The sequence below is a fragment of the Dipodomys ordii genome, unplaced genomic scaffold, assembly GCF_000151885.1.
Source record: "Dipodomys ordii isolate 6190 unplaced genomic scaffold, Dord_2.0 Scaffold27, whole genome shotgun sequence".
In the NCBI taxonomy this organism is placed as follows: Eukaryota; Metazoa; Chordata; class Mammalia; order Rodentia; family Heteromyidae; genus Dipodomys; species Dipodomys ordii.
Genome location: NW_012267243.1, coordinates 5,188,978 through 5,206,409, shown reverse-complemented (window position 1 = coordinate 5,206,409; position 17,432 = coordinate 5,188,978). Strand labels below are relative to the sequence as shown.

Genomic DNA, 17,432 nt, shown 5'->3' with positions numbered 1-17,432 from the left:
TGCCCGGTGGGGACCCTGGGCGCGGGGGGCGGGCTTCCCTGCGGAGGGCGACGTCACGGCCGCTCCCGCAGTGTGAATGAATCAAAATGCCTGAGTGACCGCGGCCTCCCCGCCGCGGGCCGGCGCGCGAAGGGTGGAGGGGGAGGGGGCGCGGGCGGGGGAGGGAGGGAGCGGAGGGAGGGAGGAGGGGAAAAAGCCAGAGCTGCGGCGAGCGGCGGCGTCTGCTCTGCCCGGGGTGTGCAGCCGCCCCGGAGAGCGAGATCAAAGGGATTTGAAGGCGACCCAGGGCCGGCGGGGGAGGGGGCCGGCCAGCCTGTGGAGTCGCCGGGGGAGGCGGGCGGCCCGGCGACCGCGGTGACTTCAGCGGCCTGCTCGGGTTGATTATTTTCAAATTTCCGAATCCAGCCGGAGGGAGAGCGGGCGAGGGATCTCCGTGGACTGCGACTCGCTGGCGCTCGCTCCGAGATGATGCAGAGCGCGGCTGTCCCCGCGGAGGGGGCTGTCAAGGGGCTCCCGGAGATGCTCGGCGTGCCGATGCAACGTAAGACACCCCCCTTCCTCGCTGCTTTAATTCGATCGCCGGGCAGCGAACAGGCCGGACTGCTGCTCGCGGCCCTGGCCGGGAGGGGCCGGGAGCCGGGGCGCAGGGGCGGTCACGGGGCAGGGGCACCGGCCAGAGTGCGGGGCAGCGAAGGGCCTGGCTCTCGGCTCTTGGCTTTTGGGGGGTGCGGGGGGGGCACGAGGTGAAAGCTTCCTGCACTCTGCTCCTGGCGGGGCCGAGGGTACCGAAGCCCGCACCTCCGGCCCTGGGCTTTTCTGGGAACCCTGGGAGAGAAGTGGTGTTTGGGAGCTCAAGGTGGGGGGTGTGTGAGCTGCAGGCCAGGCCGGAGGGAGCCGGGGCTCCTGCCAATGATTCCTCCGCCCCCCCACCTCGGGGTGGCGACCAGAGCTCGCCGGACGATGAGTGCAACTTCCCCCCAGCTGGCGGGAAGTTGGAGAGTGTGTCCCCCCTGTCCCCCGGGGACTGGCGGCGGGGAAGCCCCGCGGCCACACACTCGGTGTCCACGGCCCCGCGCAAGCGCGCGCGCCCGGGGACTCTCGAGCGGCTCCTGCCCGGCGGCGCCTACCACCTGAGCCGCCGGAAACCCGAGGCTCCCCGGGTGAGAAGCTGCTGTCCACAGTCCAGACACCCGAGGAAGGCAGAGGAGGGAGACGCGGGGACGAAGTTAGGAACTTGGGGCTGATCCTTTGCTCAGGCTTGGAGATCCAGGGTAGCCCTCTCTCCCTTTCCTCTCCCTCTCCCTTCCCGTGCCCGAAATGAGCCAGGAAGCTCGGGACGTGCTCGTCCCGAGATTCTGCACAACGATTTCCCCGGAGGGAATGTCTCTGCCGCTGACTCGGGGACGCACAGTTGGCTTCAGAGGGAACCTGCGAGCGGAGCACAACCGGGTTTTCACCGCGGTGCGCGCGCAGCAGGCGCCGACTAAGTCCCGCTCTGAGCCCCGCGGAAGGGTGTCAAGCCTCTCAGAGACGTAAGGTTTCCTAATTCCGTTTTTCCAGGGGCTGTACTCTGCCCACGACTTCTTCAAGGACTGTAGCTATGTCCTGGGAGGTGTAAGTAAGAGTCGGCTCACCCAGGGATGGAGACTACCTACCACCTCGGACGCACGAGCGCGCCCTCCTGCGCCCCGGCTCTCCATCGCAGCGTTTCTGTCCCGGGCCCGCTGGCCCGGGAGTACCGCGGGCTTCGCTGGGAAGTTTGGGGGAGGGAAGGGAAAAGAAGATAGCTTCATCCAAGCCTCTTTAGATGGTTTTCTTGACTAGATCCTACAGTTCATTGTAGCAGCCCTTGGCAAACAGTTTCACGCTTGCTTGCATTAGAGAATGTACTACTAAGATACTCTGTTGAAGGAGTTGAAGATTTACTGCTCTTACCTCTCGCCACATCGAGAGACCCAGGTCCTTAGCTCCGGCACAAACAGAAAGCCCACTCCTGGCAAAAGCAAGGGCACAAGTCCTTGAGGTGCTCGTAGCTGGGTGTGAGAGGAAGTGTGTGTATGTGAGTGGGTGATTCGTGTTTGGACTCTAATGGCTGTGGTCACTGGAGGCTAAACTCTATTGGCAAGTGTCTTGCACTGTTAGGACAGCAACATAAATAAGGATCCTGGGCTCTTCTCTTATGGCTGGGGTTTTTTTGGGGGGTAGGGGGTAGGGGTGGGAAATGCACAATTCCCAGATTGTCTCCATTTTTGTTTTCCTTTCACTCAGGAAGTTGCTTTTCTCAAATGCCCAGAACTCGCCCTGGAGGTACAGAACTCGCCCTAGAGTGTGGGTTCAAACGGTGGAAAACTTAATAAGGAAAAGAAAGGAACTTTCATCGGAGGTGGTTTGCCCTGCCCTGCCAACCAAGAGAGGGCCGCTGGCTCTCTCTTTTGTCATGTCTGGCTTGGGTGACCTAGGTTGGAGGAGACAGGAGCCAAAATTGAGGGGCTGAATCTCTGCAGGTTTCAGGAAATCTCTTCCTTCTGGCATGTGTATGGATAGTTCCTTCACTCGCGGCAGACCTGGCTACTGGCTGCTGATTATTAGGCTCTTGGTGCTGGGGAGAGGGGGGTGGGGAGGGGGACAGGTGGCCCAGGGTAGCCTCTCAGGTATACACTACTCTTTCTTTCTTCCTTAGGATGCGGGACCCGGTGGCCTAACACCGCGCGGGGGGGGGGTCAGGTAGGAACACTCCCTGGGGCTTCAGGGGGGACCCCGAAGAGAAAGGATAACTCCAACCCCTCTAGCAGTGGGTTGAAGTGGCATCCTCCTCCCCCACAGAGGCGTTCTTTTTCCCCCTTGAAACCACCACGAATGGAGCACTTGGGGGCGCAGTCTAGGGATCCCCAACCTCGATGTCCCTGTGAAGACTTGAAACCCACTTTGTTTCTGCAGCCATAGGACTTTTTGCCGATCTGAGGATGAGTCAAATGCATGTACCTTCTGGGAAAGTTACCAAGGGATAGAACTCTGTCCTTCGAGAATCCCTGCCTGCCAACCTTTTACTCTTGTTTCTCCACTCACCGCCCAAACCCGCCAGCTTCCGGTGGACTCCTCCGTGGCGCCCTGGCCCTCTTCTTGCTGCACCCCGCAAAGGTCGGGCGCCCCAAGTGTGAGCGTCGAGGCTCCGATAGCCCCGGGGCTGCGGGATCTGGTCGACCGGCCGCTCTGGCCGCTGGCTTTCGGGTGTTGGCCCCAAGTAGAAGTTGGATAGAATAGGGAGACGAGAGATCGGCAGCGATCCTAAGAGCGACTGAGTGGCGAAGTAGAGTTGCCGTGGCTTACATCTCCATTCGGTCTTCTCCCGCCTCGCACCGGTGGCTTCTGAAGAACTCAGGACCCCCCCTCCCCGCTCGTCACTCGGGGTGCCGGGCCGTCCGTCCCGTCAGAGCGCGCGAAGGGCCCCTTGGAACGGGACCCGAGTCTCTTGGAGGAGAGGTGGGGGGGGGGGTTGGAGATTTCGGTGTCCGAGGCCCAAAGTGGTCCGGAGTGGCGTTGGCCGCCGAGAGCGACTTCCAAGGCACACACAGAAGTCCGCGGCCGGGCCCCTCCGCGCGCCCCGGTCCCGCAGGTTCTCGGCTGGCCGAGGCCCCCACCCGTGCTGGACGTAGAGTCTATTTCACCCGACCTTTAGCCTCGGTTTCCCCCCATCTCCCACGCAATCGTCCCGGGCACTCAGAAGAAAAAAAAGGACAATGGACACCCACGGCCCCCAGGTTACTGGCGGGAGAGTCGGACAACCCCCGCTCGGGATGCGGGGAGACAGGCCGGGGGGGGCGGCTGGGGGGCGGCAAATGGGGAGCAGGATGGACGGGGCGTCTTCTGACACATCACTGCAAGCTTCCAGCGGGAAGAGGCCACTTGCTGTGTGTCTCGTAGGCTCGGGGTGAAGGCCTTCTTTGAGATGGCTCACTGCCCTTCCCTGGGTTTTTCTTTTGGGGGTGCATTGGGAGACGTCTCCTGCTTTGAGGGTATTGAGGGCCCACTTTCTGGGTTCGGACTTGGCTGAGCACACTTCCGTTCTCTGCATCCCTCTGGGTGCGAGGAAAAGAAAACAAGCCTTGAGGACTTACATACCAGTCCTGTTTAGGGGGAGGCAGGGATTCGATCCCGTTTGGATTCAGACTCTCCCCGCGGGCCTCCCTCCCTGCCTCACCAGAATATTCTCCGCCAATTTCTAAAGGGCAGGCTGGGGATCCCCGCCGGCGGGTTGTGGGTTTGTATTCCCTCCTCACTAGGATCCCTCCTCAGTCCCCAGCCGTAGCTGATAACGACTCCGAAGGGAGTTTGGAGAGACCTGAGTGATCGTGACTGCGCCCAGATTGGGGGGACGGGTGGCCGAGAGCACACGGAGGGGACCCCCGTGGAGGGGCCTCCTTTTAGTGAGCGCGCCCCTCCGCTGCGTGGGAGGCTGCGGGCCAGGGCCCCCCAGCTGGGGCAGGAAACCTGGACGCACAGCTAGCTGCGGAGCGGGTGAGGCCCGAGGTCTGCCCGGAGCGGCCTCTGAGGCCTGGGGCGACGGGTGAATCGGGGCCGAGCAGCGGCCAGCAGGACGCCGGGAGCGCTTACTTGCTCTCTTGGCTGCAGTCCAAAATTGTGACAAACCAGGCCCAGGTGTAGCTGAGGCAGAGAGGGGTGGAAGTGGCGTCGGGGAGGGCGACCTGCCAGCCACCAGCGCTCGTTCCCTGCGGGCGAGCTCAGGTCTGGGTGGCCCGGGGGGCAATCCACGAGCTCCCTCCGGGATCTTGAGCTGCGCACCTGCGGGCGGGTCCTGCGCACTTGCTCGCTCGACGTGACAGCCTTGGGTTTTGGGGAGCTGGATGATGGAGGGCCACCGGAACGGGACCGCTGGCTCTGTGCCCTTCGGGCGGTCCTGATTCCAAGTGGGGAAGGGCAGGGACGGAGCCAGGCGGCGGCGGGGGTGGGGGGGAACAAGGCCAGCGCACGCACATTCTGGGCCAGCGCACGCACACTGAGCCTTGCGGTGTCTGGGGGCTTTCTTTCCATCCACTTGGCGCCTTTCATCAGTTTGTTTTCCGAGCTTCTGCTCGCGATCAGGCCTGAACACGCACCCGAGTGGCATTCGCCAAGCCCTGGGCGCGCGCTTTAGAGCGAGGACAGCGACTTTTTGCTCAAGCGGGGACAGCGCGTCGAGCAAAAGCTGGGCTGGAATCTCTCTTCTTTTCCGCGCCCATTTTGCACCGCACATTGGAAAGACCCGCGCCGGCACCGCAGCCTTTCCGCGGCCTTTAGCCCCTTGGAAAGCGGCGCTCCCGATTTGGGGGACCTGATCCTTTTCTTCCTTGTCCGGGAAGCAGCCGAGCAGCAGGCAGCGCCGGCCCCGAGTTCTGCCCAGGAATCGCCCACTCTGTTCTCAGGGTTGCGGGGAAACAAAAAGAGACCCGATCTCTACCTGGACGGCGGGCGATGCCAACTACATCCCGAACCGCCGGAGGGAGCCGGGGACCCTGCGCGCCCCGGCAGGCCAGCAAGCGCCGCCTTTTACTTCCGAGGACCGGGTTGGCCGGGGACCAAGCTTCAGGTCTCCGGGCTTCATCCCTGGTCACGCAAGGGGTCGGCTTTTCCCACGATGGAACACTTTTTTTAAAAAATCCTATAATTTTTTAGACATCTGGGCGCATGTATTTTAGAAGAGATCTGCAGGGTCAAACTAAGGAAGAAGAGAAAGAACAAGTAGAGTAACTGGGGCAGAAGTTCAGGGGAGGGAGACTCAAGCTGCGCCTACCTGCCCCAAACAAAGGAGACGGGGGGTGCGCGCTGAGTGTGTGTATGGAGGGGGGGGAGGGATTAGGGCTGGGGGCCCCCTCTACACGACTTGGAGACCGCCCACCTGACTTCAAATTCCAGGGTGATTTAAAACCAAGTCCTCTCGCAGGTGAGGCGAGAATCCAGGGAAGTGGGAAACCAACAAAGCAATTTCTTCCCATTGAATAGACAAGAAGGGACCTTTCCAATTCTGAACAGTGACCCGATGACCCCGTGGACCAGGTGTAGACAGCCTCAAATCCTAAATATTTGCATTGTCCCAACTTCCCATTTGCTTGGGATTTTAGTGCCCTTTCACTCTGCGTTACAGTCAATTAGTGATTACTTAGCACCGCATTAACAGACAACCCAGAGGGAGCCCGGGGCTGCGCACAGTGTGCAGCCCTGGGGCGGGCGGAGGCCTTGTAGCCCTGTAGGAACCCACAACCAGTTAATGCACGTTAACTGGTTCTTGCCATTGCTTTGATAAGAAATCTCCGTTGAGCCCCTTGTTTGGGGACAGGAATGGTGGGTATTCGGTGGATTTCCCCGCCTGGTAAATGTGTGTACTCCTTCAGTTGAAGGGTTCTGGATGAGGGAGGGTGAGTGGAGTTGGGGTGAAGGGACCTGTGCCATTTATTTCAATTAGGAACATTTATCAGGCATAGAACTGAGACGCTTTGGAACACAGAGACTTGGAACCAGTCTAGCTGAGGAGAGGAGGAAAGGAGTGATCTCACCCACTTTGGGAAAACAGGGGGATGGAGAAACAGCAGTTTGCTGTGGCAGCACAAGATGCATTGCTGGGTTTGGAGGTGGCTGGGTCAGGAGGTGGGGGTGGGGGGGTTACTTCTCTAATGATTTTCTGCCTGTTCTCCAATCTTAGCAATGCCCATAGTATAGCAAATGGTGGTTTACTGCTGGCAAGTCTCTCTCCTTCCCTTCCTCAGCTTCCTCCACAGCTTTGTGAAAGAAAGCTTTGTGAGAAGGTGGGGTTGGACTGGAATCCACAGCACCAGCATTTCTTCCAAGGGTGCTTTTGTCCAGAAGGCTGCATTCAGGGTGATGGACCTATCTCTAGCTCTCTGCCTAAGAGCCCTGGGAAGGAAGCTCAGGTACCAGGTGTGGGGTGAAAGCTACCCTGGCCTGAGCTCCCAGGGCTGTTTGTGGTCGGAAGAAATGAATTGCAAATAGAAGGTGCTGAGTTGTTCGTTTGTTGTTTTAAAACTCTCAGTTTTAGGGGAGCCCTGATCAAAATGGAGCACAAATCAACCATTTTGAGGCACTGGTGTTAGGGGTAAGTGGACAGGTGGAGTTTCATTGACAAAACTGAAATTGATTCCCCCTTGGAAAATATGCTTGGGGTAACTATTCATGGCTTACTGGACGACCATGTGGGAGGGGAGTCCTAACCCCCACTGTTATTTTGGCGAATTTCTTTCCATCCCTAACTTCTATCAGGCTGGGTTTAAATGCAGATTTTTGACTGTGGTACCTTGCCTCTCCAAATCTCTACCAAGTATGATTTGCTTTAATTATAATGTGAGAGGGTTAAGGGATTGGTTTTGGGAGTCGCTTAATAGATCAAAACTGGAAGCCAAATTAATTGAAAGTTTCTTTGTATGAGGGAGAGGTTGCCAAACATATGGAATACTGCTACAGAACGAGACATCAGAAAAATATGTTGTAGAGATTGAGCAATGATTAAATGTGAGAATGGAGTGGAAAGAGATGTGTTATGGATTGTTTCACGTAATTTTCTGTTTCATTTGCAGTTACTGAGAGTACTCAATATCATACTGAAGGTATGATGTTCATCCTATGACAACATTTTCCTCTGTCCCTGCAAATACATGTTGACATTCTGTATGTCATATGTTGTCAGACTATTTCTAACAAAAATTTATCCAAATTACAGCCTTACGGTGGTAATATCAACATTATCTCCAGGACATTTTTGAATCTGCTTTCTTAAAAAAAATTAGAGAGGTTACTATTTTTGAAGTAGCTGAGCTGAAAAAGAACAAAGGAGATTTTTCAGAGGTGCCTCAGATCACAAAGATAAATAGGACCCCTGTGGAAAGGGTAGAAAGGATTCAAAGGGAACAAAAGGAAAAGACTATTTTAGAAGTGACTGTTTCTGATACCAAAAGAGGTCTTGGACTTTCTGCAGCTCGCTAGACATTTGTCAGAAACAAACTAGAAATTAGATAGCAAGATGTTGCAGAGCAACGTATTTTAAAGCATGTTTGTGCAGATAGCTAGGATTGACAATATGATTTAACTTAAGTGTGATGCCAATTTTTTAAATTGGATTTTTTCCTCCAGTATTTTTGGAGATGGCCCCTTGGCTCTCTCTATCACCACCATGAAATACCACAATGTTCAATGTGCCTTTTCTCTTCATATTTGATGCTTTAGCAGTGTTGCTTCATGATTGTTTCTTAACTAGATTATGAAAATTTTTATATTTTTAAAATGCTGTTGTTTCTTCAAAACACATTGGTTCAGAATAGACAAAAATATAAGAGAAAACTATAGATTGTTCCATAAAAAAAGAACTAAGAATCTTTAACAACAAAAGCTAGAAGGAGGTGGAACCCACGGTGTCCGCCTTTTCTCTATTTGCTGGGTGCTGCGGACCCCTGGTGCTCCAGCACTCAGGTTTCTGGTCCGGAGTGCGTGCTGAATCAGCCCCAATTCCTCAAGTCACATTATCAGGGGATTGAAAAGAGGACTGATTTGTGGCCAGAAAACAGAATTTTTGTTGTCAGCAGTGATTGTGGCACCTTGGAGTTGGAAAGATTTATTTTGGCAATAGTTTTGGAGTCGTGAAGTTTCAATTCTAATTAAACGAAATCTCAGTTCTCAGAGCTGAGTATTTCAGAACTCAGGGATGAGTTAGGCAGGTATGCTGTAACTTGGTAGACCCTGTGACCTTAGACTCAGACTATACTTTGGAATTATTAGTCATCAGGAGACCAAATCAATAAGTCCTCCCTCCCTCCCATGAGAGTTATTTCCCAAGCTCCCTATTTTTCTTTCTTTTTTTTTAAACATCCTTTTGCTTTTGTACTGGGTAAATGGAGTAATATCATCTGTCTTTGATGGTTGATGGAAAAATCCAAAACAAAAACATATATACAATATTTCAGTACTCTCTATACATTTCCTAAAAGCCAGTAGAGAAATGTAAATTAATAAACTGAAATGATTTTGGAAACATATATCAGCCATCTATTCAGATAAAGGCACCTACAAAAGGATTGGAGGTTTAAAAAAAATCTCCAAAAGAGGTAGCTTTGGTGAGCCTCCTGTTCAGTTAGCCTCAGAAACAAGGTATTTAGAACCCCAGAGAAAAAGAAAATTTATATCTCCACCTCCTCCAGCTGTGTAGCCTTAGCGAAACTCTTTGGTCTCACAGGCTTCAATATCCACTTTACAGGGTGGCTGGGAAAAACAGCAACAATAACAAAAAACAAAAAAACAAAAAAGAAAAAGAAAAGAAACCTTGAGTATGCTGATTTGAAAGGGTTTGACAAAGTTGAGGGCTGGTGATCTTAAGACACTCCGAATAAGTGGGGCGTAGCTTCGCTCTACATACAGGGTGAGTTGAAGTGCTCTTTGGTGTCCCAAGAAAATAGCCAATTTCAGTGAGCAAGAGTCTGCATCAGGAAACCCTAAAGGATCCTTTTTTAAAGAGTAGATTTAGAAATTTTACTGTTATTTTTAAGGTGTTGTATAAGGGGGTTGCAATGGCATAAGTCAGATTATGAGTCCGATGTCCCTTGAGCATTTTCAGCCCTTCCTTCACTTTCTGTCTTTTCTCCCCTCCCATCCTTAGCCACAAGTTGCATAGTGAAGGATCCTTGCTTGACGCAGCAAGGAAAATATTGTCCTAAATATTAGGCTGTCAATGCAAATTATGAAGAAAAGGAAATCTATTTGTCCCAAAGAGTTAAAAAGCATTTCTTCAAAGGACTCAAAGATATACATAGAAGTTCAAATTTTTCAGAATATTAATCTGGTCTTGGAACATGGTCAATGCACATTATTCCTGTCCATACAAAATAACTTAGTTAAAAATAGTAAAGTAATGCATTCGTATTACGATTTCAGTAGAAATATTCAAAATTGCGATTTACCTTCCAGACAGGTAGACTTTCTTAAATGCATTTTGGAAGTTATTGTCAGGTGTGCTGGTTCTAAAGGTAGACTCTTTAGTGGATATCCCTGTCCCCTGCCCTGTTGATCTACTGTGACCAAGGAGATAGAAAATACCATTTTTCAAAGAATTAAAATCGATCAAAGAAACATAAGCCCTCTGTGAAATGTTTCTTGGTCGCCCCTGGTTCTCTGAGAGCAGTTTCTTGGAAATGAAACATGAGTGGGGAATAAAATTCTCAGAACATATTGCTTATCACCAGAGAGGTGTGGTATTTGGTCTGCAACAGACAACATCAGACCTTTTCATTTCGAAGAGTTGGAGGTGTAAAAAGGGAGCCCCCCTTTTTTCTGATGAGCTACTCTGAAAAAATAAAACTGGTGTTTACAACTACAGCACTGCAGGTGCACTGAAGACAGCTTTCTGGGTCTGTTTAGCTTCCTCAATGAAGAAATAGACTATGGCCACCACCAAAGTATGTGTAACCATATTTTATCAAGTAAAAAAAAAATGTAAGTGGCGCTGTGGCTCAAGTGGTAGAACAGTAGCCTTGAGCACAATGAGGCTCAGGGACAGTGCCCAGGCCATGAGTTCAAGCCCTACAACAATAGCAACAACAACAAAAAGGTTGTTAGCTGGGCATTTGCTGGTGGCTCACTCAGTAATCATAGTACTTAGGAGGCTCAGATCTGAGGATTGAAGTTCAAAGCCATCCAGAGCAGGAAAGTCTGTGAGACTCTTATCTCCAGTTAACCACCAGAAAACCAGAACTGACACTGTGGCTCAAAGTGGTAAGAGTGCTAGCCTTGAGAGAAAGAGCTCAGGGACAGCACCCAGGCCCTGAGTTCAGGCCTCATAGCTGACATCTAAATGCCTAGAGGAAAATATTTAGCTGTCTGTAAGCAAAACTAGAAAGCTATAAACTTCAAACATTACTTTGAACCTAATCACTCTTTCTAGATAAGAGTGAATTAGTGCATGTGGGAGACTTGCAAATGTCACCATTCACAGGCAAATTTGCTCTCTAAAGAGGAATCTGCTTGAACTGAGAGACTTGTACCTTTTTCACTCTACAATCTGGCCACACCTCTACTTCCAGCTTTTTGCTGGTTAATTGGAGATAACAGTCTTTGAAACTTGATTCTCAGATCTCAACTTCCTGAGTAACTAGAATTACAGTCATGAATGCTAAATTTGTTTATTCCAAAGAGACTGAACTTTTGTAATGTTGCTGTTCAATTTGCTGTCCATACTCTAGATAACATTAATTAGTATGGGGTATACAATGAGCTGTTTGAGAATTAAGAGGTTGGAGAAGAACTTTGAGTATTTGATAGGGTGAGGGAGAGGAAAGGGGTATTTGGGGAAATAGAAACAGTAGAAATAATTTGTGTGTGTGTGTGTGTGTGTGTGTGTGTGTGTGTTACTGCGACTTGAACTCCTTGTGTGAATAAGGACCTTGTACTTGCAGGGCAAGCATGCTATTGCTTGAACTATACCCCCAATCCCTTGAAATAATATTGATGCACATTAAATATACAAATTCATCTTGTTGATAAAGTATCAATAGAGAAAGGAGCTGGCCATTGAACTTGGGTGCTGGCACTTGCTGGCTAATGTGATCACAGCACAATGAGAACAGATTGATATTATCCCCATTTTATAGGCAAGAAAACCAAGGCTCAAAGAGGTTTAGTAATTTACCCAAGATAACATTCAGGGTCTGACTCCAATCTGTAAGCAATTTAACAGACCTAAGGATTTGAAGGCCCAAATTCTACATAGAATTGAAAACTTTCAAATTCTTTTTTTTTTGGCAGTCATGGGTCTTGAACTCTGGGCCTGCGTGCTGTGTCCCTCAGCTCTTCAGCTCAAGGCTAGTGCTCTACCACTTGAGCCACAGCACCACTTCCAGTTTTCTGGTGGTTAATTGTCTCATGGACTTTCCTGCCCAGGCTGGCTTTGAACTGTGATCCTTAGATTTCAGCCTCCTGGGTAGCTAGGATTACAGGCTCGCGCATGCATGCACATATGTGTGTGTGTGCTTGAAGAAATGTTTCTATTTTCTCCATGCTTTCTGTGTTACTCAATCCCAGCTGTCACCAGTGCTTCAGAGGTGGACAGCTCCTTGGCTCAGGGATGGCTTCCTTTCTATGGAGTTTGATTTCAGAAAGACATGTGTGTGCACCTGTGTACTTAAGGTATAGTCTGTGTTCTCTGTGTGTGCCTGATTATGAACACATGTATGGATATGGTGTATATGAATCCTGTATACCATGTCCATGTTACTGTGCAAGGAGTGACTGAGATTACATTTCCTTCTCTAAAAATGACAAGATTAGGCCTGGAGCCAGTGGCTCACGCTTGTAATCCTACCTACTCAGGAGGCTGAGATCTGAGGATCATGGTTCAAAGCCAGCCTGGGCAGGAAAGTCCATGTGAGACTCTTATCTCCAATTAACCACCAGAAAACTGGAAGTGGTGCCATGGCTCAACTGGTAGAATGCTAGCCTTGAGCTGAAGAGGTCAGGGACAGCATCCAGGCCCAGAGTTCAAGCCCTATGATTGAAATAATAATAATCAATAAAATAATAATAAAAATAATAGTAATAAATAAAAATAACAAGGTTACGCCAGGTAAGATTGTATAAAAATGCATGTGTGTGTCTTGGGGTATAATCTTTATTTGTGTGTCTAAGTATGTGTGTGAATATATAAGTATGTGTATATTATGGGTCTGAGTGTGTAGGAGGGTGTGTGTAGATAGTGAGACATCCATATATACACACAGGGCTTCTCCATGAGCACCCAGGACTATCTTGTGGTACAACACTGCTGGACAAGGGAGGCTCTAATGGATGAGGCCTGGGAGGTGAAGTGTATTTTATCATGGGATTCAGCATCAGTGCAGCTTCCTTGGCTATGCTGGGCTATTGCTGTCTTTGATGCCTGCGTTTATCCTCTACAGCACTCCAGCCCAGAGTGCCACTACACAACACTTACGTGCAGCGAAGAGAAAAGCATCCATGTTAAATGAAATTATTCATCATATAGGGTTGGTAGGTCAGATTCTGTCTTTAGCGACTCCAAGGTTCTTCATCAATTCCAGCTTTGTTGTGTTTTTCAGGTCCTTGGGTGCTGTCCGTAAGCATTTTAGCTCAAGGGTAGAGCTCTACCACTTGAATCACAGATCCACTTCCAGATTTTTATTTTTGGTGGACAATTAAAGATAAGAATCTCATGGACTTTTCCTGCCTGGGCTGGCTTCAAATCTCAATCCTCAGATCTCAGCCTCTTGAGTGGCTAGGATTAGTGGCATGAGCCACAGGTGCCTGACCAATTCCAAGTTTTAAAGAATTCCATTATACCACTAAATTCAGCCTATCAATTTGACAGTTCTCTTGTTGCTTGAAAGCTTTGATTATAATTATTCTGGTCGGAAATCTATATAACCTCTGTCCTATTTAGGGTTTCCAAGTCATAAAATAACAATAACTATTCATTATAGCAAAAAAAGAGTTATGTTGTTGCTCTCTGGAAAATTCTCAGATGATGGTCCTAACAATCACCTGGTGCGTTTAGTCTGAGACTCAGGCTGAGTTCACAGGTCTCTACCTCCTCACAGGCAGAGACAATCTGAGCTTGACAGCTGCCATCAACAAGCCAGTACCTTGCAGCTGGTGGCAAGGACAGTTTGCCCCAGCTCTCCCCTGGGCATGGTGCCTTCATCTCATATTCTCTCTAGGCAGAATAGGGGGAAACATCAAACACCAAATGTTTCCATGTGCGTAAATGTTAGGGTGCACAGAGGCTGGTGATTCATCTACCCCTTTCGCCCTGAACACGAAACAGCCTTAAGACTGCCTTGTATAAGATGACCGGGTCAATCCAGGTAAAATGGTGGCTCAGGTGGGATTTGCCTGGCTTGCTTAAGCAGGGCAGCAACAGGGGTTGATCTTCACATCCCCGTTTCCTAAATCCAAGGTCTGTGGGCACCTGCCAGGCTTCTGCAGCTCAATTTCCTGGTCTGTAAAATAGGTGATAAGACTGGGTGGTGGCTCATACCTGTAATCCTAGCTACTCAGGAGTTTGAGATCCGAAGACTGAGGTTTGAAGCCAGCCTAGGCAGAAAAGTCTCTAAAACTTTTTTTCTCTCCAATTAAACACATATACGCGTGCGTGCACACACACACACAAATATACAAGTGGAGCTATGTGTCAAGTGGTAGACTACCAGCCTTGAGCAAAGAAACTCAAGGACAGTGCCAGGCCCTGAGTTTAAACCCCAGTACTGGAACCTACACAAAAAATATGCTTTTCTGTGTCTGTTTCTGAATTGTCAGTGGAATACAATGGGAAAGTTTTTCTTTTTTTGGGGGGGGGTTCTTTCCTGGTTTTCTTTTCTTTTCTTTGTTCTTTCCTTTTTTGGGGGGCAGGGGTTCTGGTCGTGGGGCCTGAACTCTGGGCCTGGGTGCTGTCCCTCAGCTCTTCACCTCAAGGCTAGCGCTCTACCACTTGAGCCACAGTGCTACTTCCGGCTTTTTTTTCCCCTGCTTATGTGGTGCTGAGGAATCAAACCCAGGGCCTTAGGCATGCAAGGCAAGCGCTCTACCACTGAGCCACTGAGCCACCTTCCCAGCCCCTGGTTTTCTTTTCTTTCTTTTTTTTGTTGGTCATGGGCCTTCATCTCAGGGCCTGGGTTTGTATTGAGCTTATTTTGCTCAAGGCTAGTTCTCTACCACTTTGAGCCATAGCACCACTTCCATTTTCTGGTGCATTATAGAAGATAAAAGTCTCACAGACTTTCCTTCCCAGGCTAGCTTTAAAACTTGATCCTCAGATCTCAGCCCCCTGAGTAACTAGGACTATAGATGTGAGCCACCAGTGTCAGCTAATTTTCTTTTTCTTTCTTTCTTTCTTTCTTTTTTTGGCCAGTCCTAGGGCTTGAACTCAGGGCCTGGGCACTGTCTTTGAGCTTCTTTTGCTCAAGGCTAAAACTCTACCACTTGAGCCACAGCGCCACTTCTGGCTTTTTCTGTTGATGTGTGGTACTGAGGAATCGAACCCAGGGCTTCATGCATGTTCTACCACTGAGCCACATTTCCAGCCCTCATTTTTTTTTAGCTTAAATGACACCCTTAGTGTATCTCTTGGATTTGTGCCTAACCCAGGGATCAGGTGGGTCCTTAAATCTCTCCTGCCCACCTCTAGCTGGGATGTCCCAGTCATCCCCAGCGCTGGGCCAAAATGGCTGTCTGTCTGTACTTCATGTTTTCCTCAAGGCCTTGCCTGCACTCACCCCGCCCCCCCCCAGCTCCCTGCAGAGCTCCCTGCATACATTAGCCATAATGTATTCTCTCTCCAATACTCATCATATTAAGTCTCCCGCAGATACCGCGCATGAAATAGATTTTATGGGCATACATCCTCGCCCTCATCCAGAGCATTTGTGGCTAGGAGGAGTAAGACAGTCCTATTCTCTTACCTGAAGAAAAAAAAACCCAACTAGGATCCTGGTGGCCAAGGAGTGGGCGGTGGGGAAGCGGCTTCCACCACAGCTGGCCTCCCTCGGTACCAATCCCCCCCCTCCTCCAATCCAGCCGTTTGCTTGCTTGCACCATGTCCACGATGGCTGTGCCATCCAGCTGGGCTTATCCAGCCTCTCACTGGCCCCGCCCCCTTTGTCCCAGAATCACACCCCTTAGCAGAGAGGTCATCTGGATTGTGCGCCTCCCCTGCCTCTCTCACAGATGGAGCCAAAACAGCCTTCCCACCTTTCCTCCTCCAGCTGCCAGTCAGCATCCTGGGGACGCTCCCCTCTCAGGAGTCTACCCTTCCAGGGATGCTGTGGCCCCTTAAGAAAGACCAAAGGGTACTGGGTGGTCACCTGCTAGGAGCTGGCAAGGTTGTGTGTGTGTAGTGGCACTCTGTGAGCCTCCCCTGGAAGGAAGGTCACAACTTAGCTGCAGGATGCTTATGGAGCCCATAAACATGGGGGCCTGGCTTTCCTTTGATGCAGTTCACCCCATCTCCTAGTCACAGAGAACACGCATGGAGCACACAGTGTATACTCAACCCCACATATTTATTTCCTCCTTACAATAAGCTTATGAGACAATATTGCCATCATCACCCCCATTTTTACAGGCGAGGAACCCAGGCAGAGAGCTAAGTGGTTTGGTGAGATGAAAATGAAGAGCCTGGCTGCGCATGGTAGCGCGCATGGTAGCATTGGGAAAAGTGAGCAGGGGATGATGAGTTTGAGGCCAACTGGGGCTGTAGAAAGAACCTGTCTCAAATAATTAAAGGAAAGAAAAGAAGAAAGAATAGAGGAGGGGGGAAAGGAAAGGAAAGGAAGGGAGGGAGGAAGGAAAGAAGGAAGGAAGGAAGGAAGGAAGGAAGGAAGGAAGGAAGGAAGGAAGGAAGGAGGGAAGGAAGGAAGGAAGGAAAGAGACAAAGGTTCAAAACCAGGCAGTCTGGATCCAGAATCCACATCTTACTTGTGTCCTACCTCTCCCCTTATTAGAAAGGGACATTCCTAGGCTGGGTACCAGTGGCTCATTTCTGAAATCTTAGCTACTCAGGAGGCTGAAACCTGAGGATCTCAGTTCAAAGGCAGTCTGGGTAGGAAAGTCCATGAGACACTTATCTCCAATTAACCATCAAAAAGCCAGGAATGGAGCTATGTCTTAAGCAGAAGAGTGCTAGCCTTGAACAAAAAAACTCAGGGGGACCACCCAGGCCCTGAGTTCAAGCCCCCCAAACTGGCACGTATACACACACATACACACACACACACACACACACACACACACACACACACACAAATGGACATTCCTGCAGTCATGATGCATTTAGCACTTTCCTGGGTATTCAAGTATTTATCAGTTGAGCAATTTCTATCTTAAAGAAAAAAAACTTTAAAATAAGCAAAGTCTCATATGAACTGAGACAGTCAGCAAAGGTCAAGCCGTCGTGTCTACACCACAGTATGACCCCAGTATTGGCCTAAACGGTCAAGGCAAGGCCTTGGCTAATGGATCAGGTTTGAAGTAAATGCTGGTGTGGAGGCGGAGAGGGAACAGGTGGAGCGGGGCCTAATTAGTCCTGCATGGGCACCTGTGAGTAAAAGGCTATCTGTGGTATTTAGTGACTGTCCCAATAGCCGGTCTGTTCTAAATATGTGTGTGTGTGTGTGTGTGTGTGTTGATGGTAATCTTGCTGGGGATTTGAACCCAAGGCCTCACAAATGCCAAGCAAATGCTCTACCACTGAGACCTCCAGCCAAATTCCTATATAGATTTTGTTGTAGTTAAATCTCCCTGAGTTTTCCTCTATGCTAACACTTAAAGATTTATATCCTGGGCTGGGAAGGTGGCTCAGTGGTAGAGCGCTTGCCTTGCATGCTCGAGGCCCTGGGTTCGATTCCTCAGCACCACATAAGCAAAAAAAGAAAAAA

At 50.1% G+C, this 17,432-nt stretch overlaps 1 protein-coding gene across 1 annotated transcript in view; it reads left to right on the top strand.

Annotated features, from left to right (window-relative positions):
* Positions 1–239: 239 nt before the first annotated feature.
* Positions 240–17,432, top strand: part of Lhx4 (LIM homeobox 4) — a 45,417-nt gene continuing 28,224 nt past the window's right edge. The window contains exon 1 of the mRNA XM_013015614.1: positions 240–541. Within this exon, the coding sequence (XP_012871068.1) occupies positions 466–541 (76 nt within the window). The 5' untranslated portion in view covers positions 240–465. The remainder of the gene's footprint in view (positions 542–17,432) is intronic.